Genomic DNA, 27561 nt, shown 5'->3' with positions numbered 1-27561 from the left:
GACACTGCAATGAAGTTACTGTGAAAAGGCCCTAGTCGCCACATTCCGGCACCTGTTCAGATACACGGAAGGAGAATTCAGAATGTCCAAATTACCTAACAAGCATGTCTTTTGGGACTTGTGGGAGGAAACCGGAGAAAACCCATGCAGACACAGGGAGAACTTGCAGACACAGGGAGAACTTGCAGACTCTGCATAGACTGTGACCCCAGCCAGGAATAGAACCTGGGACCCTGGTGCTGAGAAACAACAGTGCTAACCACTGTGCTGCCCCACATAGAACAGTACAGCACAGAACAGGCCCTTCGGCCCTCGATGTTGTGCCGAGCAATGATCACCCTACTCAAACCCACGTATCCACCCTATACCCGTAACCCAACAACCCCCTTAACCTTACTTTTAAGGACACTACGGGCAATTTAGCATGGCCAATCCACCTAACCCGCACATCTTTGGACTGTGGGAGGAAACCGGAGCACCCGGAGGAAACCCACACACACACACGGGGAGGACGTGCAGACTCCGCACAGACAGTGACCCAGCCGGGAACCGAACCTGGGACCCTGGAGCTGTGAAGCATTTATGCTAACCACCATGCTACTGTGCTGCCCAAATCACTGATAATAAATGGAGGAAGTAATGGTTTTTGAGCCAGCAGAGCATATATTGGGTTGGGACATAGGGCTGCAAGAGGATTGAGTGGTAATACCAGTGTGAATAGAAAAATTAGGAATTTAATATAAATCTGATGAGGGATAATGAACTAGAACACAAAAGCACAAGAAATAGAGCTGGGGTAGACAACGTGGCGCAAGGCTGGCCCAGCCATTCAATATGATCATGGTTGATCTTGGGCTTAAACTCCATTGTTCCGCCTGGTTCCCATATACCTGGGTTCCCTGAGGGACCAAAACTTTGTCTAGGCCAGCCCTAAATATATTCAACGATGGAGCGGGTAGAGAATTCCAAAGATTAACAACCTTATGAAAGTAATTTCTCCTCATGTGAACACAACCCCTGTATCTGCCCAGCAGCCTCTGTCACCTTGGACTTCCTCGAGCTCATGGAGACAATGGTGGTCACCACTTCCCCTGCTTTCGGAGGTCATGGTGCCTGGTTCCCATTTTTAAAAAAAGCAGTGGTAATTGGCGCTGGTGTAATGTGCCCATTGGGTGAGAAGATGCGATGTCAACCCTGCTAAGTAGATACCAATGGTTTCATGTTGGTCAGGTTGCAGGAGGGGCAGGGATGATTGCGTTCTGAAATCTCACCGGTGCAAATCCTGCTTTTGACCTCTTGCCATTTAGCTCGAGGGGAACTAAATATGGTTGATTTAGTTCCCCTAAACTAGGGGGCGTTGAATCGCGCCCAGTGCGAATGTGGATTTTATAATTCCCCAATAGCCTGCGGCACTTTCAATGATTTAGAACAAATCTGAATCTACGCTGATTCAGGAGAAGGGGGTTGGACGAAAACAAGGGCTTGTGGAAAGGGGATGGTGAGGCGGAGGGTGTGATGTGTGACCAGCAGCGGGGGTGAAGGGGGGAGGTTTGTTGATGCCGGAACCCGGGTTCGGGGGGAGCGGCTCTCCAGCCGGAGCTGGTGTGCGGACGGAGCGGCTCCCCCCACGGCTGGCGCCATGTTCTCGGGGCTGCAGCAACTGGGCATCGCCAGCGGTGACGACCTGAAGGAAACTCTGACCAACTGCACCGAGCCGCTGAAAGCCATCGACCAGTTCCAGGTGAGCGGGGCCCGGCCCGCAGCGGAGCGGGAACTCTGCTGGAACAATCAGGACCGGCTGGTGAAACAGGCTCCCGAGGGACAGAGCTGTTTACAAGGAACGAACCCCCGTGCATACACACATCCTCCGGACCCCCACCCCCCATCTTCCGGACCCCCCCCCCATCTTCCGGACCCCCCCCCCCCCATCTTCCGGAACCCCCCCCCCCCCCCATCTTCCGGACCCCCCCCCCCCCATCTTCCGGACCCCCCCCCCCCATCCTCCGGACCCCCCCCCCCCCCATCCTCCGGACCCCCCCCCCATCCTCCGGACCCCCCCCATCCTCCGGACCCCCCCCCATCCTCCGGACCCCCCCCCCATCCTCCGGACCCCCCCACCCCTCCCGACTCTCCATCCTCCAGACCCTCACCCCCCCATCTTCCGGACCTCCATCCTCCTGATCCCCCTCCCTTCCATCCTCCGGACCCCCCTCCCATCCATCCTCCGGATCCTCCTCCCATCCTCCGGACCCCCATCCCTCTCCCATCCTCTGACCTCCCCATCCTCCGGACCCCCCCCCCATCCTCCGGACCCATCCTCCGGACCCCCCCCATCCTCCGGACCCCCCCATCCCCCGGACCTTCCCCCCCCCCCCATCCTCCGGACCTCCCCATCCTCTGGACCCCCTCCCTCCCTCCCATCCTCCGGACCCCCTCCCTCCCTCCCATCCTCCGGACCCCCTCCCTCCCATCCTCCGGACCCCCTCCCGCCCTCCCATCCTCCGGACCCCCCCCCCCCATCCTCCGGACCCCCCCCTCCCATCCTCCGGACCCTCCCATCCCATCCTCCGGACCCCCCATCCTCCGGACCCCCCCCATCCTCCGGACCCCCCCATCCTCCGGACCCCCCCCCATCCTCCGGACCCCCCCCCCTCCCTCCCATCCTCCGGACCCCCCTCCCATCCTCCGGACCCCCCCCCCTCCCTCCCATCCTCCGGACCCCCCTCCCATCCTCCGGACCCCCCCCCCCTCCCTCCCATCCTCCGGACCTCCCCCTCCCTCCCATCCTCCGGACCTCCCCTCCCTCCCATCCTCCGGACCTCCCCTCCCTCCCATCCTCCGGACCCCCATCCTCCGGAACCCCCCCCCCCATCCTCCGGAACCTCCCTCCCCCCATCCTCCTCCAGATCCCCTCCCATCCCCCGGACCCCCCCCCCCCCTTCCCATCCTCCGGACCCCTCTCCCATCCTCCGGACCCCTCCTCTTCCATCCTCCGGACCCCTCCCCTTCCCATCCTCCGGACCCCCCTTCCCATCTTCCGGATCCCCCCCCCATCCTCCAGACCCCCCCCCCCATCCTCCGGACCCCCCACCCCCCAATCCTCCGGACCCCCCTCCCATCCTCCGGACCCCCCTCCCATCCTCCGGACCCCCCCTCCCATCTTCTGGACCCCCATCCCATCTTCCGGACCCTCCACCCCCCCCCATCCTCCGGACCCCCACACCCCCTCCCATCCTTCGTGCCCCCGCCCATCCTCCAGACCCCCCTGTCTTTCAGATCCACCTCCCATCATTCGGACCCCATGCTATCTGGATTGACGCACCCAATACTCTGGAACATCTTCTCTCCTTGTCGTCCCCCCCCCCCCCCCCCCCCCCCACCTCTGGAACCCCTCTCACTGCCCGCCACCTCTTGAACCCTCTCTCTACCTGCCCTCCAACTCTGGAACCCATCCCACTTTTTCCCCTTTCCTTGTCCTCTGAAATACAAGGCCCCCCCCGGAAAGATGTTTCCTAGCTGCTGGATGATACGGTACCATTGGCTACTAATTTTGAATGTTATTTCTCAAATATTAGGTAGCTTCTACTTGAGTAACAGAATGAAATATGGGAAATGTGCTGGACAGAGGGAGTGTGCCAGCTAGCTGTAACACCCATTAGGTTTCTGATTTATCAAGCCACAATGTAGTATAAATGGCAAATTAATTAATCAGCATGCAACTTTCTTTTTTTTAAATATAAACTTAAAGTGCCCAATTCATTTTTTTCCAATTAAGGGGCAATTTAGCGTGGCCAATCCACCTACCCGGCACATCTTTTGGCCTGTGGGAATGAGACCCACGCAGATACGGGGAGAATGTGCAAACTCCACGCGGATAGTGACCCGGGGCTGGGATCGAACCTGGGTCCTTGGTGCCGTGAGGCAGCAGTGCTAACCACTGAACCAGCCTGCCGCCCTTTGGCATGCAACTTTGAGGAAATCTGATCGACATCCAATAATCCCTTAAATATGATGCTGAAACAAATGAGGTGCTTTTTTTTGAAAGATTAAAGTTTTTCAATTTTACCAAATAGTACAAACAACTTATTCCACACCAACAACATACAAGAAAAATGACTAAATAAAATATATCCCCGCGCAGTTCATGTCCCCCCTCCCCAGCAACTGATGGTGATTCGTTCCTTAAAATACGTAATGAAAGACCGCCAATGTCATGAATCCCTCGACCAATAGCCTCACACTGTATTTGACCTTCGCCAGGTGCAGAAACTCCACTAGGTCCCTTAATCATGCCGAGGCGTTGGGTGAGATTGGAGATGTCCACTCGAGCAGAACTTGCCTCCAGGCAACCAATGAGGCGAAGACAAAAACATCCACCCGTGTCCGCTGCCTCGGCGATTCCGACACCCCAAATATGGCAACCAGAGGACATGCCTTCAATTTAATTTTTAGAATCGCCGACATGGTGGTAAAAAAGGAGACTCAAAAACACTCACCAGTTTGGGACAGGATCAGAGCATGTGTGTGTGTGTGGTTGGTCGGGCCTCCGGAACTCCGCTCACACCCATCATCCACCTCTGGGGGGAAGAAAATGCTCATCCTCGCATTGGACAGGTGTGCCCTAAACACTACCTTGAGCTGGGTCAAGTGCGGCCTCGGCCACTGGGATTTGCAGTTCACCCAATGAAGGGCCTCACGCCACATCTCATCATCTACTGTGGGCCCAACTCCCCCTCCCACCTCATTTTTACCCCACCCCCCCCTGTCCCACTTTCTCTGAAAAGATCCGTCCATAGATGCCCTATTGCTACCCTCCTCTGACCCTGCAAGCGAAAGGATCTTTTCCAGAAGAGATGTCGGCGCACCTTGGGCAATGTCGTGAAGATCTTCCGTAGAAAATTCTGAACCTCGAGATATCTAATGCATTCGACCCCACAACCCCATATTTCACCGTCAATTCATCCACGCTCACAAATTGCCCTTCCAGAAACAAATCTCCTAATTTTTCCAGCCCTTTCCCCTTCCCCCAACAGAGTTTCTGGCTTAGCCGGCTGAAACAAATTAGGGGCCAACTTCAACAGAGATCCAAGCTTAATAATAATAATTTTAAAAATCTTTATTAATGTCACAAGTAGTCTTACAGTAACTTAATTGCAGTGTTAATGTAAGCCTACTTGTGACAATAAAGATTATCATTATTATGAAGTTACTGTGAAAATCCCCTAGTTGCCACACTCGGACGCCTGTTCAGATGCACTGAGGGAGAATTCAGAATGTCCAGTTCACCTAACAAGCACATCTTTCTGGGACTTGTGGGAGGAAACCGGAGCACCAGAGGAAACCCACGCAGACACGGCAAAAACGTGCAAACTTAAAATGTTGTCTGAACTGACTCCATATCCCACCAGATAATACTCTCACTTACCCAGATTCAACTTGTATCCTGGTTTAGACCCTCCAAAAATGCCAGCATATCCAACTCCCCTCTGGCAGACCCTACCTGTAAACATTCTTATACCCTCAAATGCACAGTTTATCCGGGGTGGATGCCAGTTCGCCCGCTCGAATCCCTGACCTGAGTGATCTCCTGGGAGGCTGCCTGCCCCTCAACTGGTGAGCCGGGAAAGGGCTGGCCTTCTCCCAATTTCATAAAAGACACCTCAAACACCACAGCTGGCACACCACCTTACCCGCAAACAACAGACTGAACTGCATCTGCAGTTTCTTCCTATTTGCCAGGAGCTCTGGGGTAGGGTTACATTGAATACCTGCGGTCCACCTCCAGAATATTGTCAATCAGCTTCTAGTGTCCCTCTTTTACTTCCCTATCCATATGTGTCTTTTATGATATAATCTCCCCTCTGATATCCACTTTCAGCCTCCCACAATGCGGAAGGAAAGACAGAGCCACTCCCACTGAACTCGATATACTCATCTATAGCCTGAGAAATGCGTCCACAAAACCTCGTAGCTGCCAGTAGCCCGACATCCAGCCTCCGTGCTGGACGTTGAATAGGGCCCACCTCTAAAACCAAGACCACCAAGTGCGGAGCATGGTCCGAAATAACTATAGCCGAATATTCTGCTTTGCTACCCCGGGTAGAAGCGACCTACCCATCAAAAATAAGTCTCTCCTGGAGTATACCTTATGAACTGGGGAGACAAACGAGAATTAAAATTGCCACCCCGGACCCTACTATTGAAACGAGAGTGAAGTACCTTGCTCACTCTTCCCCTCCAGAGTCTGGTCTGGTCCCTTACCCACAGGCGATTCTCTTGCAGAAACACCACATTGGCCCTTAAATTCTTCAAGTGACTGGAAATTCTCGATCTCTTCACTGCACTCCCAAACCCATAGTTCCATATGACCTATCTGATGAGGGTTTTTTTTTTTTTCTTTCTCTCTCCCTTCTCCCCCCTTGACGGATTCACTAAACCTTTTGATGGGCCGCTTTTGTTCACCAAATTTCTCCGCGATCCAGGCAAAAAGGACCAAAAAACAAGTGCCCTGGCGGGAGCTACCTAGCGTTCGGCTGCCTTCTACCTGCCGCCGCTAGTAGTCAAATATGGTGATCTTACTTGCTCTATGATTCGATTATAATGACCTGTACTGTTTATCGAATTAATAGCACCCATATGTTAGCTCTGATGGACTCCAGCTGTGCCTTTAGGGCTATATACAGTGCATGAGGGTAGTGTGGGAACCTGTGTTCGTACATAGCAAAGTATTGTGATACTGCTTCAAAAAGGCAAGATTTAAATCTTGCAGCCATTTAAAAAAGCATAAACCTGCTATTGTGTGATTAAGTTATGGAGGAGTTGGCAACCTTTTCACCATCTAATAGATGCTGATCAAGAAGTTCAGCATCGTCACACTTTAGCCAAAGGCAGGATGAGATCATGATTGATCTCTTCTCTGTATCCTGTTTGTTTTTATATGCTAAATCACTTCATTTTTTTATGAATTCAGATTGAAAATGGAATTTTGCTGCCATCCCTCCAATCAGCTTTACCTTTCTTGGATCTGCACAGCATACCCAGGCTGGAATTCCACCAGTCTGTATTTGATGAACTACGAGAAAAACTGCTGGATAAGGTTGCCACCATAGCATCAGAAGGAAAAGACGGGGACAGGTAACGTTAGATACGTTGTGATACTCTGGCAGCCAATTCAGAATGAGATACAAAAGTCTGAGAACACGCACAAACATGCTCAAAAACAGCTTCTTGCCCGCTGTTACCAGACTCCCAAACGACCCTCTTTTGGGCTGACCACATTAACTGTACACCCTTGTATGCTTCACCCGATGCCAGTGTTTATGTAGTTACATTGTGCAACTTGTGTTGCCCTATAATGTATTTTCTTTTATTTTCTTTTCATGTACTTAATGATCTGTTGAGCTGCTCGCAAAAAAATAGTTTTCACTGTACCTCAGTACACGTGACAATAAACAAAATCCATAATGATTGTGACTTGTCACCTAAAATCTGGGAATGACATTTTACAATATTCACAGACAGTAAGTGACTAGAGTCAGCATTTGTAAGGAGAAATTTGATGCAGTGGTAAGTTTTAGGGTTATCTTGAAATGCTTATCTCCGTTCCCAAACGGTGCTTGAAGTGAAAGGTTTCTATCAAAGTGTAGTTTTTGAATCCCTAAATGATAACTGTATATCTTTTCTGAGTATTCAATTTGATTTGAGAGTAATTTTATTTTCTTGTGCTTTAAAAATAAGCCTCTCTTTTACACACACACATTGTACCAGCCTACTACTGAGAAACATAATATGTAGACATTTTAGTGTTTTTATTTTTGCTAACATTTGTCTATAGTTCAATGTAGAGTTTGTAATCTCGTGCATGGAAGCATTGAAAGTTTCCACTTCTAAGCATAATTTTTAACTCCGGCTAAAATACAATGTCTCCGGTTTATTAAAATAATCAGAGCCACAATTTGGGGCAGCATGGTAGCATTGTGGATAGCACAATTGCTTCACAGCTCCAGGCCCCCAGGCTCGATTCCCGGCTTGGGCCACTGTCTGTGCGGAGTCTGCACATCCTCCCCGTGTGTTCGTGGGTTTCCTCCGGGTGCTCCGGTTTCCTCCCACAGTCCAAAGATGTGCAGGTTAGGTGGATTGGCCATGCTAAATTGCCCTTAGTGTCCAAAATTGCCCTTAGTGTTGGGTGGGGTTACTGGGTTATGGGGATAGGGTGGAGGTGTTGACCTCGGGTAGGGTGCTCTTTCCAAGAGCCGGTGCAGACTTGATGGGCCGAGTGGCCTCCTTCTGCACTGTAAATTCTATGATAATTATTTGGGCAGATAAATTTCCTGGGGTTTAAAATGTCAAAGGAGTGGGGTCATAACATTCCTCGTACAATCTTGGCAAAACAGTTACTGTGGCCATTTAAAAGCAGTTTTCATTTGTCTATAGGGAATGTGGTACAAACCAAATACATTACATTTTAAATAGTTTGAGATCTTCGATCCTGACATTTACTCTTCAATTTTGTTCCCCATTTTAAAACTCTATTTAGCAGTTATATTTGCCATTGTCCAGTGCAGTATTTGTATTGTTTTGTGGGCCGCACGGGGTCACAGTGGTTAGCGCTGCTGCCTCACAGCTCCAGGTTTCCGGGTTCAATTCCAGCTGTGCGGAATTTACACTTCCTCCCCGTGTCTCCGTGGGTTTCCTCCCGGTGCTCCGGTTTCTTCCCACAGTCCAAAGATGTGGAGGTTAGGTGGGTTGGCCATGATAAATTGCCCCTCAGTGTCCAAAAAGTTAGGTGAGGGGACTGGTTACGGGGATAGGGTGGAGACGTGGCTTAAGTAGGGTGCTCTTTGCAAGGGCCGTTGCAGATTCAATGGGCCGAATGGCTTCCTTCTGCACTGTAAAGTCTATGAACCATTAAACCATATTATCACCATTAAAAATAATTTTAAATAAAATTCGAATGCTGAAAGACAGTTTAGCAAAGAGCTAAAAAGCACTGAAAATGGTTTGGCATTCTGGAACAATTAATTATAATTGGATTTCTTTTGATTGCCTATTACTCTGTGAGACTTACTGCTGGCATTTGGTGATTTTCTTTTCTGTCGGAACATTTTGCCTCAGATATAACAAGCTAGAAGATCTCCTGGGAAAATGTTTCCCATTGGTTAAAGTTCCATCGATACAACCTGTTGTAATGTGCGTGATGAAACACTTACCTAAGGTCAGTCGCATAGTGTTCGAAAAGTGTTAAATCTGAGCTTGGAACTTTCCTTTCCACGATTTTTATCAAAGATCAGATGTTGATCAAAGTTATATTCAAACATTTATTGGAGTTGCCTCACGCTGATATGTCCATCGTTCTTCCTGCTATTACCTCCAGCCCAACTAATCTTTACCTTGCGTTATAATAATGGCCCTGTATTGCATTTTTTTTCTCCAGGTACCAGAAGAGAAGTTAAAGCTGGTGATGGCTGATAAGGAGCTGTACAAAATCTGTGCCACCGAAGTGAAACGTCAAATCTGGCAGGATAACCAGGCGTTGTTTGGAGATGAGGTCTCCCCGTTGTTGAAACAGTATATAGTCGAGAAAGAAAATGCCCTCTTCAGCAGTGAACTGTCAGTCCTGCACAACTTCTTCTCCGCGTCCCCCAAAACCAGGCGACAAGGAGAGGTATGGGACAGGGAAAGCTTGATGTCAGAAGCACAGAGAGGTCACAGAATTGTTATGGTGCAGTTTGAGACCATTCAGCCCATCGTATCTGCACTGGCTCTTTGAATGAATATTACTTAGCGCCATTCCGCATACCCCTGTACATTGTTTCTATTCAAATAATCATCTAATGCCCTCCTTGAATGCCTCGATTGAACCTACCTCCACCACTTGTCCCAGGCAGTGCATTCCAGACTACGCATTTGAAAAAGTTATTTTCTTCCATCACATCACTTCTTTTGCAAATCATTTTAAAATTGTGCTCTCTTGATCTCGATTGTTTTATGAGCAGGAACAGTTTCTCCCTGCCGTTCCCTCTTAATGTAGAACACCTCCAGCAAATCTCCTCTGAGCCGCCTTCCCTCCAAGGAGGAGAGTCCCAACCTCTCCAATCCAGCCTCATAACTGAAGTTTCTCATCCCTGGAACCATTCTTGTAAACCTCTTCTGCACTCTCTCCAATGCGTTCACATTTTTCCTATAATATGGTGCCCAGAACTGTACACACTGCTCAACTGAGGTCTAACTGGAGTCTTGCATAAGTTCAGTATAACTTTATGCCCCTAATAATAAAGCCCAGGATACTGTATGTTTGGTTAACTACTCTCTCCACCTGCTATTTTCAATGAGTCCCTCTGCTTCTGCACCCTCTTAAGAATTGTACCCCTTAGTTTATATTGTCTCTCCATGTTCTACATACCAAAATGCATCACCTCGCACTTATCTCCATTGAACTTCATCTGTCACCTATCTGCCTATTCCACCAACTTATCTTTGGCCTTTGGAAGTTTCACAAATGTGACAGAGACTCCATACCTCTCTCTCTTTTACATGCAGTGATTCTTGTGGGGAGGTGGTTTGGAGACCACAAAGGGATCAGCCATAATCTGATTGAATGACCAAGCAGGCTCAAAAGGCTGAATCGGTCCTAATTGCTTTGTTCAAGACAATTCTTGCATGTTATTTACGTAAAACTTTACAATTTCTCTCAATATTTTAATGCCTTTTAATGTCTTTGGCAACATAGCAGGAAAATGCAGTAAGTCACCCTGAGATATTTTTTTCCTGCATTATTGGATTCCATAAGGATTTGTTTCACAATGATTTTCAATGATTTCTCTATTGGCACTCCAGTAAATATTCACATTCCTGGGTACTCTTGGCACACGTCCTAATTTTATTCTAAATGGCAGTATTAACTTTTCAAATAAGGTGCATTATTGCTTTATAAAGATAAAAGTCACATGCAAATAAGGCAACTGGGCAGAAATGTGACAATTCCATTTTGACAGAAATCTGAGGTTCTAATGGAGCGCTGCAACCTCCCTCCCATCTCCCTGTGAAAATCTTTGATATAGACTCAATTGTCCATGGCATTGTTTATGGCAAGTCATGGCTAATGGCGTGGTTGGTAAGGAGCAAGGATTTAACAATAAGTTTGAGAGAGACTGTTGAGTAATATTTCATTAGGCATTTGGCAAACAATAAAATTTGTTTGTGAGATTGGCACTGAACAAAATGAAAATGTTAATGAGATGAAGTAGCTTTTTTTGTGTAATTGTAAATAAATATTTAAATTATTTTTCCGATCAAAACTGCAAGCTGTTTAAATTTGTGTAGAGACGAGTTGTTTAATGTCTGGGGTACAGTGTTAAGGGCTACAGGAGTTCTAGCTAACTTATAAATATTTTCTTTTTTGTCTAACCTATTTAGTTTTTTTTTGTTCTTGTGCATGTAGCCTGAAGATGTTTTACTAAACAACTTTGCGTTATCATATTTAAAAGGGGGGGAGGAGCTACAGGGGAGGGTGTGAGGGAGTTTCTTCTTCATTTCCCCCCACTTGCGTAATAACAGACATGTTAGCTTAGCTTTCAACAAATACATAAAGTTCTGGACTCGTGGAAGAAACACATAAATGTGGAAATGGTGGTTGGGGGTATCATAGATACTAAACTGTTAAATTTGATGGTGATACTAGCCGTGATCTTCCATTTCCCAGAAGGGTAAATCCCAGAAGATAGGCTGTACCTCCACCCACCCTGGAGGTTCCCATGCAAGGACTGCTGGTGAATTGTCTGATTTTAAACATCTCATCGGCAATAACACTGCACTCGGAACCCTCCGAGACTTGGTTTAAATTGGGAACTCCGGATGATAGCAGAATAGTTATGTGGAAATGGTAGAAGGATTTAAACCACCTCTCATTCCTGGGCCACTATGGTACTGACCCTTCCTTGACGTTTTGGTTTCTCACACACACCATCCCAATGCTGCTGCTTTACACAGAGAGGATTGCCAAAGCAACTATGCTGCACATTTCGGAGAAGGCCCAAGTTGTAAATGTGCAGCTCCAGAATGGTGATTGCCACTCCATAGAAGTTCTGGGCCACTAATGTGTTCTCCTACAGCACTCTCGGGAAATGAATAGGTGCTTGGGAGTTAATACTTGGAGCAATTACATTTTTATTCAGTGGCCTGCCATTGGATTTTCTTTTCCCTCTAAGTCACTCACCATCCTGATTTTGAAATATATCGCCATTCCTTCACTGTTGCTGGGTCATAATCATGAAACTCCCTCCCTAACAGCACTGTGTGTGTACCTACACCTTAGGAATTGCAGTGATTCAAGAGGGCAGCTCACCACCACCTTCTCAAGGGTAATTAGGGATGGGCAACAAATGCTGGCCTAGCTAGTGACACTCGCATCCCATAAGTACATTTTTTTTAATTCATAAGGATGGTTAAAATATTATTTACTTATGTTAATTGTCTTTCAGCCTGAAGTTTTAACCAATAGTAAACGTGCACTTTTATCTTTTGCGATCCTTCAAAGTTTCATTTGTTTGTTTGAAGTTAACGTGTTTTGTTGGTAATACTTTCCTGCTTTTGTTCCCCTTGTATGCTTAGGTTGTTCAGAAATTAACGAACATGATTGGAAAAAATGTGAAACTGTATGACATGGTTCTCCAGTTTCTTCGCACTCTGTTCCTACGGACAAGAAATGTCCATTATTGCACTCTACGTGCAGAACTTCTGATGTCTTTGCATGATCTAGATATCAGTGAAATATGTTCTGTGGATCCTTGCCATAAGGTACAGTGACGCTTTGACAGGTATATAATGCACACAAACTGAACATTTAGATCTGCAAAGATGTGAGGTTAGGTAGATTAGCCATGATCAATCCACACGGGGCGTTATGGGAATAGGCGGGTGAGTGGGCCGAGGTAGGGTGCTGTTTTGCAGGGCCAGTGCAGACTCGATGGCCCGAATGGCCTCCTGCACTGTAGGGCTCTATGGATCCCTTCTACTGGCACATTGTTTTTAAAGTGTGAACTGGTGACTGGAAAACAAGTAGCAGTTTATTTTTTTTAAATAATCTTATTGTCACAAGTAAGCTCACATTAATATTGCAATGAAATTACTGTGAAAAGCCTCTAGTTGCCACATTCTGGCACCTGTTTGGGTACATGAAGGGAGAATTCAGAATGTTGAAATTACCTAACAGCACATCTTTCGGGACTTGTGGGAGGAAACCAGAGCCCCCAGAGGAAACCCATGCAGGCACAGGGAGAATGTGCAGACTCCGCACAGCAGTGACCCAAGCCGGAAATCGAACCTGGGAGCCTGGCACTGTGAATCACCAGTGCTAACCACTGTGCCACCATGCCACCCAATGAAAAGCTAGACGTAATCGTGGATAGCAGAGAACGGTTTTTATCCATCGACCTCTAGGTTATGGGTCCAGCACACTTCTGCTGCGCCACTCTGCTCTGGGTTCTACGTGTCAATAGCTTTTCATCTGTATCCTAACCAATTATTTTAATGTTTTTCAAGTCTAAGAAAAGGGTATTCCTAATATAGAGAGAGACTGTGACTCAAAAATGCCTTGGGTTGCAACCCTAATCATTTTGCAAGGTTCTTTCCCTCCTGTGCAGTTAGAGCTTTCTGTATTGCTGTGTGCACCCACCTTTTACATGAAAGGTCATCTCTCCCGAGATGCTGCCAGCTCTGTTGAGCATTTCCAGCATTTTTGATTTTTAGATTTGCAGCAGCTGCAGTATTTTTATTTTTGCAACTTAAACAACCATCTTTAAAAAAACAGAAATTGAAAATTTTAAACATGTCTTCTCCGTTTACAGTTTACCTGGTGCCTTGACGCTTGCATCCGAGAGAGATTTGTGGATGCAAAGAGAGCTCGAGAATTGCAGGGTTTTTTGGATGGAGTTAAGAAGGGCCAGGAGCAGGTTTTAGGGTGAGTGATCTCCCAGCGAACAATTGTCCATTTTTATACAGGTGCAATCTGATTTGTTATTGGAGTGCTTGGGTAACACTTTCTTTTTGCAGTGACCTCTCGATGATCCTTTGCGACCCTTTTGCAATAAATACTCTGGCATTGAGTACCGTGAAAAACCTGCAGGAGTTGGTGAGCCAGGATGCGTTACCCAGAGTAAGTAGTCCCAGGCTAGCATCTGAAGGCAATGTGCTATTTCACCAGTGTTTCACTTAAAATTCTTTAAACAGTTCCGCGCAGTTAGTTCCCTGAACAAGATAAGGCAATGCCTGATGTTGACATGACCTTTTGTCATCAAATCCCAAATTGCGAAATGGAGTGATCATTATGTACTGTTCCGGGTATGTCCAATGTTAATCTGATCTAATGTTAGTTTTCAGGTGCTTTAACAATAATGGGAAGACTTGTTGAAAAATGCTAATTAGAGAATATATGTTTCCTCAAAGAAACAAAAAGGTCTGATCTTTTTGTTTCCGACTTTAATTCCTGCAATACAGATGTTGGTGATGGTTTTCGTATTTGTAAGCAAAAAATGTCCTTTACTGTCTTGTAAAGATGCCTTTTGCACCCTGTTGTGTGATAAGCTGCTGTTTTTGGTTTTAATTCAGATCTTCGGCAAAACTGCAGAATTGGAAATCCTTTTTTGCATCTTTCCATTCCTCCATGTCCTCCCCCACCAATCTCGACATCATTATTTTTGTTTAAGTAGTAACATGACGGCAGAAAGAGCTTGGAGGGATTATTGAGCCCAAGTGTGTAATTAACATCCTGTCTGACAGCAATTAGCACAATACTTGATTTCAGTCCAAGCGTTTAAGTTCGGCTTTCTCAGAAGTTGAACTCGAGCCTAAGGCAAGGCCTTATGATGCGGTGGACACTATTTTTTTGTTTCAATAATTACTGAAAAAAATATCAAGTTACTTGTCGTTCTTTATAATTATTTGACATTTTAAAAGTTGCCATAACAGTGAGACCAATGTGTGAAAACGAAAAGTGCTAAATAAAATAAATTAATCTTATAAAAAAAGACATTTGTAATAGTTACAACAATTACCTTCAATTTGTTGCCAAAACATATTTGCTGCTATCACATTACCTTGTAAAGTATTTGTTTTTCAGGACCATGTTGTGGCTATCTTATATTCCTATTTGTGTAATTTCAGCCATTTTTTTTATCACTTTGAACTCCTTACTGAGATAGCAAAGCATTTCTTGTGTACTTAAAATGCTAATTTTCAGAGCAGGATGGTGACTGGATGATTGTTTTCATGTCTAGACCCTGAGCTCTGGAATTCCCTCCCTAAATCGCTCTGTTGCTCCGTCTCCCTTTGCTCCTTCTAAGACCCTCCTTAAAACCTACCTCTTTGGCCAGGCTTTTAGTCAGCCTTTTCTAAGTCCTGTTTGGCTCCTGATCAGCTTTTATTAGCTTACACTTGTGCCGCAAGATACTTTTATGTTAAATGGGTTACATAAATACAAGTGTTGTTGTTACAATATGAAAGCATCCATGTTATTGTCTGCAAGTTAGAGCATTCTACATTGCTTGACATTTTTGTAACATTTTAGTATGATTTGGTTTTAAAAAGCAAGATAGATGTCTATTCCTCCAAAATCTAGTTTTATAAAGTGTCTTGAGATTAATAGATTATGAAGGCTAATTGTGAAATTCAACAGGACAGCCCCGACCTTCTCCTCCTGCTGCGTATGCTATCACTCGGTCAAGGGGCCTGGGATATGATTGACAGCCAGGTGTTCAAGGAGCCAAAAATGGTAAGTTAGGAAGCCTACTACATTTCATAATGCTATTAGTTATCAATGGCATTACCATCACTGGATCCCCCACTGTCAACATCCTGGGCATTAGCATTGACCAGGACTAGCCATATAAATACTGTGGTTGCAAGGGCACGCAGGGGTTGGGAATTCTGTGGCGAGAAACCCACCTCCTGACTTCCCAAAGCTTGTCCACCATCTACAAGGTACAAGTCAGACGTGAGATGAAATATCCACCACTTGCCTGGATGAGTGCAACTCCAACAACACTCTAGAAGCTCAATACCATTCAGGTCAAAGCTGCCTGCTTGATTGGCACCACCTCCAACATCCACTCTCTCTACAACCAATACAGTGGCAGCAGTGTGTACCACCTACAAGATGCACTGAAGTAACTCACCAAGGCTCGTTCAACAGCACCTTCCAAACCCGCGATCTATACCACCCGGAAGTTCCCCGCCAAGCCACGATCCTGACTTGGAAATAAATCGCTGTTCCTTCACCGTCACTGGGTCAAAATCTGAAACTCCCTTCCTAACAGTGATGTGGGTGTACCTACACCACCTGGACTGCAGCAGTTCAAGGAGGCAGCTTGCCACTACCTTCTCGGGGACAATCTGAGATGGGCAATAAATGCTAGCCTAGCCAGCCACTCCACATCCCGTAAATTAATTTTTAAAACGGTTAGCAATTGGATGCCTCACTCAGCAAAAATGCATTGGTTTGTTATCTTATGAAAGAGCGTTATCTGTTGTATTGCTATCTGTCGCTATCAAGTGTAGTTATAACTGCATTATTTTGTATTTGTTATCTTAGTTATCTGTCCTACCTATACAGGATGATGCAGCTGAAAGTGCATTTCGCATGGCGAACTGCCTGGAATGTAGCTCAACAGGAAACACTGGATAAAATGGGAGGGGGGGGGGGGCAATGAATTTACTTCGTAAATTGTATTTTATTTTGCCTGCCTTGAGAATAATGCTTATGTTACCACTTCTACACTGGCTTTTCATAATTTAATCCATAAGGAAGAATTAAAAATCCTTAATTGATAAACGGCAATTGAAAGCCTCAGTAATAAAGCTTCCATATTTATACATATAAGGAGTATATTTTAATCACTTAATTGTTTATGGCTAAAGTGGTGTGACAGCTCTGGCAACAGCAGTCCTGATCGAGCTTTCGTAAGTCAAGTTGTTGCTGTTCATGTCAGTGCCCCCAGCTGACCGCATGGAACACTTTTTTTTGTTTATACATTAAAAAAAAAATTTGTTTCCTTTTAACTTGCATTGCATTCTCGTAGAGGTAAGATTTCAAAAAGGTAACTGCTCACATTTAGCCTGTCAATATATGTTGATGATAAAATGCACTGCAGGCAAATTCCTTTAGGGGGTGTTAACAGCGCAGGTCTGCACAACTGTTGGTGGAGGAAATAGATTTTAATGGCCTAAATTAGGCTGACGACTATTGACCCTGTCGATTATTACATACAAACCTATTATTTGTTTTATTGCTGATAAACTGCTGCACAGATCTGACGTCACAGATGTACAATTTCCTTTCATCCACACCTTTTTCTTTTAATTGTCCTTCGTGGTCCAGTTTTACAGAGGGGGAAATATAGTGCAACACCTCAGACTGCATGTAAGATCCAAAGAGTGGAATTCTCCAGGCTCGAGGGGCCAGATTGCCTACTCCTGCTCCTAGTTCTTATGTTCTTATATCTTTTCAGAGTGTCAGGCTCTGACTAAATTGGCGGCACAGTGGTTAGCACTGTTGCTTCATAGCGGCAGGGACCCAGCTTCGATTCCCAGCTTGGGTCACTGTGCGGAATCTTCACAATAAAGATTTTTATTATTAACCCTCCACCCTCCAGCTGCACAGCTGAGTTTTTATGTGGAGCCACTCTGGAAAAAATTGTTCAGTGGGCGTGGTTTACGCATCAGTGGCGGGGCAGGGCCTGACGAGCCAGCAAGGCCAGCTCCACATAGATTGGTGCGCCCTTTAAAACTCATTCCCTCCCCCATCCGGCTACCATCAGCATCGGAGATCTCTTTCCCATCCCCATCACCACCATCAGCACCTGCTCTCACCCACCCCAAAACAAGCATCAGCATTGGGGGGGGGGGGGGGCTCCTCCCCCTCAACAAACGTAATGCAAATCGCCCATGGGGCTCTGCAGAAAGTCCAGGGCCAGGGCATGTCCCTCTCCCTCCGGGGACTATACTTATCTTTGTGCCCCTGGGCGGGGGGGATCTCCTTGACTGTCACGTTTTTCAGAACCTGTTGCAAATGAGTTGACGCGATAGGGATATTCAGTGAGGGGGGAAATCATGTGGTGGGGGAGCTCAGTAAAGATATTAAAATGTGATTCTCACCCTTTAACTTTAGTGAACCTTGTTACGTCACCGGCGGGAGACGTGGAAGAAGAGGAAACGTGATCTCACAAGCGATAATCGCATTTTCTTATTCTCGTGGAATTTTCTGCCCGCATCTCCATTCTCACTGATGGCTAACATGGGCTGAAAATCACCCACAAAGCCTCAACAGTGCGTCAGCAGGGCGCATACATTTAACATAATATTCTTTGCCTGTAATTTATTATCGTTTTTAAAAATGCCAATGGATGGGTGTAAAAATAAATTGAATAAGGTCTAAATAAATTGTATTTATGTTCAAAGAGTAAGAAGCTATTTTGTAAACATAAGCCACTTCTGTCTGTGATCTTTCTATAGGAGATAGAACTGATCACTAAGTTCTTGCCCAATCTGATGGCATTTGTGGTCGATGATTATAGTTTCAACGTGGACCAAAAACTGCCAACTGATGAGAAGGCTGCAAACTTGTATCCCAACACTCTCCCAGAGACTTTCATCAAGTACGTCATTGTCCAGGAGTCAATTTTACTGCTTGAATTTGGAAATACATTAATTCATGAGAACGGTTTATGAAGTATTGAATAATACTAACAGAGCATTAACACTGTCATGAAGAATTTGGACAGGATATTGTAGGAGATTGGAATTTGGTTTCTTGATTCCAAGTTACAAAGTTAGCAAAGCACAAAGTTAAATTATGATTTCTCAATCACAAAATGAGAGTTTCATAAATGGGATCTACCCCCAACCCCTGAATAACGGAGATAAGGTAATTTACCAGGGTGCATGAGGCTTATAGGCATCTCCATTAGACAGAGATATTTTGAGCTTGAGAGGCACCATCCCACATCAAGTGTGGGGTAAGGAGGCAGGACTCTATGAACTACCACAGTTCATTGTACAGGTATTGAACCCATGCTGTTGGCACCATTCTGCACTGCACTCTACCATGGGGAGGTAGTGGCGCAGTGGTATTGGCACTGGACTAGTAATCCAGAGACCCAGGGTAATGCCCTGGGGACTGGGGTTTGAATCCCACTATGGCAGATGGTGAAATTTGAATTGTCGTAAAGCACCATCTGGTTCACTGACTCTGGCCTTTTAAGGAAGGAAATCTGCCATCCTTGCCATGTGGGGCCTACAAGACCCACAGCAATGTGGTTGACTCTTAAAAACCCTCTGAAAAGATCTGGCAAACCAATCAGTTCAAGGGCATGCCTCCTGAACGAATAAAACGAGCTAACTGACCGAATAGCAAATGTTTAAATAAAAGTGAACATAAATATCTTGTGAAGCAATCACAGGAATAGCACTCACTGACATCACTTATTCCAGTATTGTCAAAAATAGGTTTAATCTTATCCCACATATTTTCCAGCTCAGAATCTTCTACAGGTCATTTCTGCCATCTGTGAACAGGACATGCAATAGCACGGTTCCTCGTCCTGTCAGTATAAATTTTCCTCACTTGAGCCATATAGGAAGTGGGAAATATAAATTAGATTTAAATGATGCACCAAAAACAAAATACTGTAGCTGAAGCTTACTTGTGACAATAAAGATTATTACTGTCACGCATGCTGCATTCTAATCAAAATCATTTTGGGTTTCTTCCATTGCTAGGTTCATTCTGGAGAATCGTGTTGCTTGTGAAATCGCACTGTACTATGTACTGCATATTACGAAACAGAGGAACAAGAATGCCATTCTCCGCTTGCTACCTTCACTGGGTGAGTAGCTGCACTGGTGGCAGGGCAATTATTTTAGGGCGTTTGTTTAAAAATTCTTTTGTAAATATTTCACCAGCTCTACCCCACAGCTTTATAACTCATTCATAAATCTAATACATCAAAAATTGACTTGTATCAATGAATACATGATGTATATCCCATGGTTCAGAGTGAAACGGGTCATCTAAGTCTCTCCGTACCCATGTTATGACTGTACTATAGTGGATACTAGCAGTGTTCAGAGTTTTAACTCTTGGGGTGAGTTGTGAATGACTACTTTTGTAAAACTGACAAAGATTCCAGTGAAACATAATGGTGAATGAACAAAGAACAAAGAAACTTACAGCACAGGAACAGGCCCTTCGGCCCTCCCAGCCTGCGCCGATCCAGATCCTTTATCTAAACCTGTCGCCTATTTTCCAAGGATCTACTCCCTCTGTACCCTGCCCGTTCATATATCTGTCTCAATGCATCTTAAATGATGCTATCGTGCCCGCCTCTACCACCTCCGCTGGCAAAGCGTTCCAGGCACCCAACACCCTCTGCGTAAAAAAACTTCCCACGCACATCTGCATTAAACTTTCCCCCTCTCACCTTGAAATCGTGACCCCTTGTAATTGACACCCCCACTCTTGGAAAAAGCTTGTTGCTATCCACCCATGGGAGGACATCTTTGTATTATACCCACTCCAACTGTGGAGAAGCAGCCAGCAGTAAAATAGACTTTGCCCTTCCAAATTTGCGATGTGTCTATGGAGAGTGTTGTGAAATAAAAATAGGAAATGCTGGAATTACTCAGCAGGAATGTAGAGAGATGCGCAGAGTTAATGTTTCCAGTCGCTCCAGAATCCTCAGATTTCCATACAAATACCTGCAGCATTACTATTATACTGAGCTAAATTTGCTTCATCCTAAATTTCCATGGTCAAAAAATCAGGAGATCTATTAGTGATGTTTAAAATTTCAGTGATAGAGATAGACATCATGGAGTCTGTGAATTCAATGCAGAGACTAAAAAATATATTGGGAAAGGAAGGTTCTCTTTTTTTAAAGGTATCAACTGCAGTACAGGTCAACTGCAGTACAGTTCCACTGACACAGTGAAATACTTTTATCACTTTCTGTTCTTCATGTATGAGCCTGGAAAATAAATCTTGGAACACTACTAAATGATGGAGGGCATCACAGTCGAGCCAGTATCCATGAAGGCATGTTTTGCCAAGGTGAACAGTGGGTATTAATCAGGAGTGGAAACCCTGGCTTTCCTTTTAGGCCCTTGACCATAACTGATATTCACAGCCCAGCCATTGATCAAGATGAGATCAGCTAACTCGGGAATTGAGCCTGTGATTTTTCAATCCCTGTGTCTTAGTGCCGCATTGGCCAGTGCCTTTACCCAGTGTGCGAAAATGAAAATGTTTTAAAAAATTTACATGTGTAAGAGCTAGTGTTAAACTTGTTTTATAAAATAAATGTTGGTTCTGTCCTTATTTTCAAGTATTAACAGGAGTAGGTCTGGATTTGATCATCATAAATCTAAGGGAAAAGAGATATGCATCCTCACTCCATAGTTTGTATATCGTAGGTAAATTGTATTCACCATTGAATTGTGTGTCAAGACTTGCTATGGTTTTACGACACTGATGTATGTGTTATTCAGACATTTCCCATTAGTAACAGGAAGGAAGGTAGTTTCCTCTATTATGGTGCATGATGAAAGCCCTCCAGTTATTATTTAAATTTATGTTAGAGCTCAAAAGTAATTATAATTTTGAATATTTATTAACTAAAGCAAATATTATAGTTTTCTGTAGATTTCTGTTTCCTCTTGAAATTGAATTTTGTTTATAAACTGCAGCACTGCAATTTGTATTGAGGTGACTAATTGTCCTTTGTATTTCATTACAGTGGAAACCTACAATGACATGGCATTTAGCGATATTTTCTTGCACCTATTTACCAGCCATTTAACATTATTGATGGAGGAATTTTCTGCAGAGGAGTTCTGTACTGCACTGTTTGACGGCTTCATCCTTACAACATTCTCCAGGTAAAAAAATGTAAATTGTACATCTGGACACATTTCTAGACTGCATTTCAAGGAGGACTGTAGCTACCATGGAATATTTAGGAATATCTCAACCCAAATGAGGGAGAACAGTTTAAGTTTGTATTCTAGTAAATTCACAAACAGATCTCAGGTTTTGAAACTAGGTGTGTTCAGGTTTCCCATCAGTGTAAATATGTTCCAGATCTTCATAGGTTCATAAGGTTTAGGGCAGCACGGTAGCATTGTGGATAGCACAATTGCTTCACAGCTCCAGGGTCCCAGGTTCGATTCCGGCTTGGGTCACTGTCTGTGTCCGGAGTCTGCACATCCTCCCCGTGTCTGCGTGGGTTTCCTCCGGGTGCTCCAGTTTCCTCCCACAGTCCAAAGATGTGCCGGTTAGGTGGATTGGCCATGATAAATTGCCCTTAGTGTCCAAAATTGCCCTTAGTGTTGGGTGGGGTTACTGGGTTATGGGGATAGGTGGAGGTGTTGACCTTGGGTAGGGTGCTCTATCCAAGAGCCGGTGCAGACTCGATGGGCCAAATGGCCTCCTTCTGCACTGTAAATTCTATGAAAAGATATAGGAGCAGAATTAGACCATTAGGCCCATCGAGTCTGCTCTGCTATTTAATCAAGGCTGATCTCATCCTGGCCTTAACTCCACCTCCTGTCCTTTCTCCATAACCCTTCAACCCAGGGACCATGGTTCAATTCTGGCCTTGGGTCATTGTCTGTGTGGAATTTGTACATTCTCCCCATGTCTGCGGGGTTTCCTTCGGGTGCTGTGGTTTCCTCCCACAGTCCAAAGATGTGCGGGTGTGGTGGATTGGCCTTGCTAAATTACCCCTTAGTGTCCAGAGATGTGAAGGTTAGGTTATGGGGTTACAGGGAGAGGACAGGGCAGACAGGGGAATATGAATGGGTAGCTCTTCAAGGGTTCAGTGCAGACTCAATGAGCCAAATTCTGCACTGTAGGGATTCTATGAACCCATTACCAATTAAAAATCTGTCTAACTTCTCCTTAAATTTACTCACTATCCCAGCATCCAACACACTGAGTAGTGAATTCCACAGATTCACAACCCTTCGGAAGAAGTAGTTTCTCCTCAAATCCATTTAAAATTTGCTGCCGCTTATCCTAAGACTATGACCTCTCGTTCTAGAATTCCCCACAAGAGGAAGCATTCGCTCCACATCTACTTTATCCATACCTTTTATCATCTTGCATATCTCAATTTGCTCTCCCCTCATTCTTATACACTCTAGAGAATATTGGCCTAAACTGTTCAATCTCTCTTCATACAACAAACCCCTCACCTCTGGAATAAACCTTGTGAACATCCTCTGAACTGCCTCCAATAGCTCTACATCCTTCCTCAAATAAGTGGACCAAAACTGTGCACAATACTCCAGGTGTGGTCTCACCATTCTCTTGTATTGTTGCAACAACACTTCCTTACTTTTATACTCCTTTACCTATAAATGCCAACATTCCATTTGCTTTCTTTATTATCTGTAATACTTATATGTTAGTTTTCTGTGTCTCATGAACAAAGACCTCCAGATTCCTCTGCAACGGACCACCCAGAAATCCCCCCATTTAGATAATTTGCCTTCTCATTTTTACGACCAAAATACTTGGCCTCACACTTATCCATGTTAAACTCCATCTGCCACATTATGGTCTACTCTCAAACCTATCTATAGCCATTTGTAAGGTTCTTATTTCCTCATTGCAACTTACTGTCCCACCTATTTTGTGTCGGCTGCAAATTTGGCTATAGAAACTTCTATTCTCTGTTTCCAAATCGTTTATATAGATTGTAAATAGCTGGGGCCCCAAGGACCGAACCATGTGTCATCCCACTACTTACATCTTGCCATTCAGAAAAAAAACATTTAGCCCAACTCTCTGTCTTCTGCCTGCCAGCCAACCTTCAATCCAAGATGATAAATTACCCCTAATCCCATGTAATCTAACCATGTGAATTAACCTTCTGTGCGGTACCTTATCACACGCCTTCCGGAAGTCAGATATGCTACATCTACAGGATCCCCATTATTCACTTTGCTTGTTACATCTTCGAAGAACTTAGCAAATTAGCCAAACATGATTTGCGCTTCATAAAACCATGCTGAATTCTGGTGGATAGCGTTTTGACTTTCCAAATTCTGATATTACTTCCTTGATAATTGATTCCAACAATTTCCCATCAACAGAAGTTAAAATAACTGCTCTGTAATTTTGCCACAATCTGCCTCCCTCCCTTTTTGAATAAGGGCATTACATTACCATTTTTACAATCCACTGGAACCTTTCCCGTGTCCAGGAAACTTTGGAATATTACAATCAATGGATCCACTATCTCTGCTGCCACTTCTTTAAACACCCTAGGATGTCGGCCATCAGGCCTGGGGTATTTGTCTGCCCTCAATCCCAATAGTTGTTTGAGTATTCCAATTGACGTTGATTGTTCTAAGTTCTTCCCTTTCTATTACCTCTGAATTGCCCGTTCCTATTGGAATGGTTCTAGTGTTCTCCATTGTGAAAACTGAGGCAAATTATTGATTTAGCTGCTTTGCCATTTCTGTGTACCCCACTATTAACTCTCTTGTTTCATCTTCCAAGGGTCCAACATTCAGTTTAGCGACTCTCTTCCCTTTATGTACTTATCAAAGCTTTTGCTAACCTTTTTGATATTTTGTGCTAGTTTTCTTTTGTAATTTACCTTAGTTCTTTTTATTACTTTTTTCGTATCCCTTTGTTTATGTTTGAACATTCCCAATCTTCCAGCCTGCCACTGGCCTTTGCAATATGATATACCATAGTTTTTGGCTTTATATTGTCCTTGACCTCCTTGTTTAGCCATGGATGGTTTTTACCCCTCTTATAATCTTTCTTCCTCACTGGGATATATTTTAGTTGAGAGGAATTGAGTATCTCCTTAAACAACTGCCACTGCTCATCAGCAGTCCTACCTATTAACCTTCCTGCCCACTCGGGCCAAATCTGTTCTCATGTAATTTCTTTGTTTATTCCAGAATGCAAGTGTGGAGACTCCACTTTCTTGCCCCCCCCCCAAAAAAACTGAATTTTGAATTCAATGAACACTACTCCCGAGCGAATCCTTAACTCTGAGGTCAATAATTAATCACTCCTCCTTGCACAAGACCAAATCCAGAATATCCTGCTCCCTGGTTGGTTGCCCAACATTCTGTTCCAAGCAACAATCTCTAATATATTCAATGAAGTCTCCGGGCTACCCTTGCCAATTTGATTCTTCCAGTCTATGTGCATATTAAATCACCCATGATTATTGCCATCCCTTTCTTACATGGCCCCAGTATTTCCTGTTTCATACTGTGTCCCACTGCAGAATTACTATTTGGGGACCTGTAGATTACTCCTACCAAGGATTTTTTCCCTCTGCTATTTCGTACTTCTACCCAGACTGATTCCCATCTTGATCTCCAGTGCTAATTTATCATTACAACACTGATCCCTTTCCTCACCAGCAGGGCTGTGCCACCTCCTTTTCCTTTCAGTCTATCTTTCCGAAATACTGCGTACCCTTGGATATTCAACTCCCAGACCTGGTCTCCTGTAACCATGTTTCAGTAATCACCACCAAATCATACTCTTTAGTTTCTATTAACGCTGTTAACTCATTAAGTTTGTTCCGAATGCTTTGTGGATTTCGATACAAAGGTGTATGTTAGTTTGATCTTAGATTAGGACAAGTGGTCGTCACAACATCGTGGGCCGAAGGGCCTGTACTGTGCTTTACTGTTCTATGTTCTAAAAGGCTCAGGGTGAAGCATCAGCAGAGAATGAGTAAAGGCCTTTGGGCAGAACGCACATGAATGAATTAATTTTCCTTGGGTTCAGCATTACTAATGATTCCAAGTCGGAGAATGCCTTAATCTGCCCAATATCTCAACAAATGCAGTGAGGCGAATCCAGAACCTGAGTCACGTTACTTCTGACCACTTTGAATTTTATCAAGGATACTACAGAGTGCTTTACAGTCAATCAGGTATTTCTCAAGTGTAGTTGCTAGAGTAAAATAGGCAGTCATGCACAGAAGGCGCACACTAACAGCAATGAGATAATGATCAGCTGTAACACTAGAATTTAGGTATACAAATTTTTGCTTCTTGAAATGGCAACTAACATTTTTGTTTTCTGATCCTCTGGAATGACCATAATATCCGGACTCGTGTTCTTATTACAGTAAAGAAAATGTGCACAGACATATCCTTCGCCTACTGCTGCATCTTCACCATAAAGTGGTACCTACAAAAATGGTTTCACTGCAAAAGGCACTCGAACCTACCAAGCAGGTGAGGTAACTGTATAGCGATCAGAGATGAGATATAAGAGGGATATATGAGAGGCGAGAGGGAAATGAGATGCAGAACAGTACTATGGATAAATGAGCATGAGCAAGGGATTAAGCTATTTTAAAGGCTGATTGTATCCCTACATAACCAAGCTTGCCTGGGATTAACTTTGGGGAACATATTGATTAGATTGTAAGAACTAGTACTGCAAGAGTATATTTTTCAGGCTACAAGAAACCCAAGGCTTTTTTACTAAAGGAAGGTGCTGTGTAGATTTGTATACTTCACAAATTTGTGGTTGGAAAGGGTGAGCTTGTGTGTTTTGGAAGAAGATATAAATTTAAATGAATTGATGGACGTGTCCTCACTCAGATGAATGATTGGGAAAAGCAAAATACTGCAGATGCTGAACTAAAAACATGCTGGATAAACTCAGCAGGTCTGGCAGCATCTGTGGAGAGTGCTAAATGTTTGGAATCATTCACCTGAAACGGTGGTAGAAGCAAAAAGATTCAGGTATTCAAGTTGCGATTCGATCCTGCCATGGTAGCAAGCATGAGTATCAAAAGGTATGTTATAGACCTTTTAAATAAAAACAAGTTTATGCTTCACCTTAACACTTGCTCCGTTTTAAATTTGCGTACAGAGTGCAGAAGCAGTGAAGGACTTATATACTCAACTTATGGAGAAGATAGAAAGTCTTAAGCAGAGTCCTGTGCAAACAGCAGAGACCCCGCCATTGGAACTGCCATTGAGAACTGCTTCTACACCTGCTGCCATCTGATAGATCCAGCTTTATTACTTGGATCGAGGCATGATTGTGCACTAGCGACAAGAATTGTACGGTGAATCATGAAGCACAGTAACTGCATTACCTCTCAGTCCCTTTGGCATTGTCACAGAATTACAGTCTGAGGTGGTACAGTCGATTGCTAAAATTTATGTTCATCCCATTTGCCACAAACTAAAATTAAAACAAATGCATTATTCCATTGAGTTGCAGCATTACTTGTTGGGCAAATAGCTCTGTGATAAATACTTTTAAGAACCGGTACTTTAACACTTTGCGTAAAAGTCCCACCATTTGTGGGGGTTCCATTCTCACAATGGGTGAAATAGCAAGCACCAAACATACTTCAGAATGGGAGTGAATTAGATAAGTTACAACCAGCCCAAATATGACATTTTTAAAGGAAGGGAGGTAATAAAAATGATTTTGAGACTATTTTATTGCCAAAATTGTTTGGCAATGCAAGAAAACAACAGTGCAAAAATTGCTAATTACAGAAT

The 27561-nt window shown here is 44.4% G+C and overlaps 1 protein-coding gene across 2 annotated transcripts; it reads left to right on the top strand.

Moving 5' to 3' along the window:
• Positions 1-1437: 1437 nt before the first annotated feature.
• Positions 1438-27263, top strand: nelfb (negative elongation factor complex member B). Of its 2 annotated transcripts, none has more exons than XM_038781746.1 (13): positions 1438-1741; positions 6971-7134; positions 9100-9214; positions 9434-9664; positions 12610-12795; positions 13845-13957; positions 14050-14152; positions 15671-15766; positions 18505-18647; positions 19771-19877; positions 21786-21927; positions 26163-26271; positions 26918-27263. In XM_038781746.1, the coding sequence occupies exons 1-13, from the start codon at positions 1640-1642 to the stop codon at positions 27053-27055; spliced, it is 1749 nt and encodes a 582-aa protein (XP_038637674.1). In that variant the 5' UTR covers positions 1438-1639; the 3' UTR covers positions 27056-27263. The 2 variants fall into 2 exon arrangements, with proteins under 2 accessions (XP_038637674.1, XP_038637675.1); XM_038781747.1 differs by having other exon boundaries at positions 1500-1741; positions 9115-9214.
• The last annotated feature ends 298 nt before the right edge of the window (positions 27264-27561 follow it).

Source organism: Scyliorhinus canicula, chromosome 21, assembly GCF_902713615.1.
Source record: "Scyliorhinus canicula chromosome 21, sScyCan1.1, whole genome shotgun sequence".
Lineage (NCBI taxonomy): Eukaryota > Metazoa > Chordata > Chondrichthyes > Carcharhiniformes > Scyliorhinidae > Scyliorhinus > Scyliorhinus canicula.
This window is presented reverse-complemented; position numbering and strand designations above follow the sequence as displayed.

What these genes read in the sequence shown, in the direction of transcription:
- nelfb (XM_038781746.1), top strand. Translation starts at nt 1,640, where the DNA reads ATGTTCTCGGGGCTGCAGCAACTGGGCATCGCCAGCGGTGACGACCTG. An exon ending in AAACCAGGCGACAAGGAGAG is followed by an intron (nt 9,665 to 12,609) that starts GTATGGGACAGG and finishes TTGTATGCTTAG; the next exon opens with GTTGTTCAGAAATTAACGAA. An exon ending in CACTCGAACCTACCAAGCAG is followed by an intron (nt 26,272 to 26,917) that starts GTGAGGTAACTG and finishes ATTTGCGTACAG; the next exon opens with AGTGCAGAAGCAGTGAAGGA.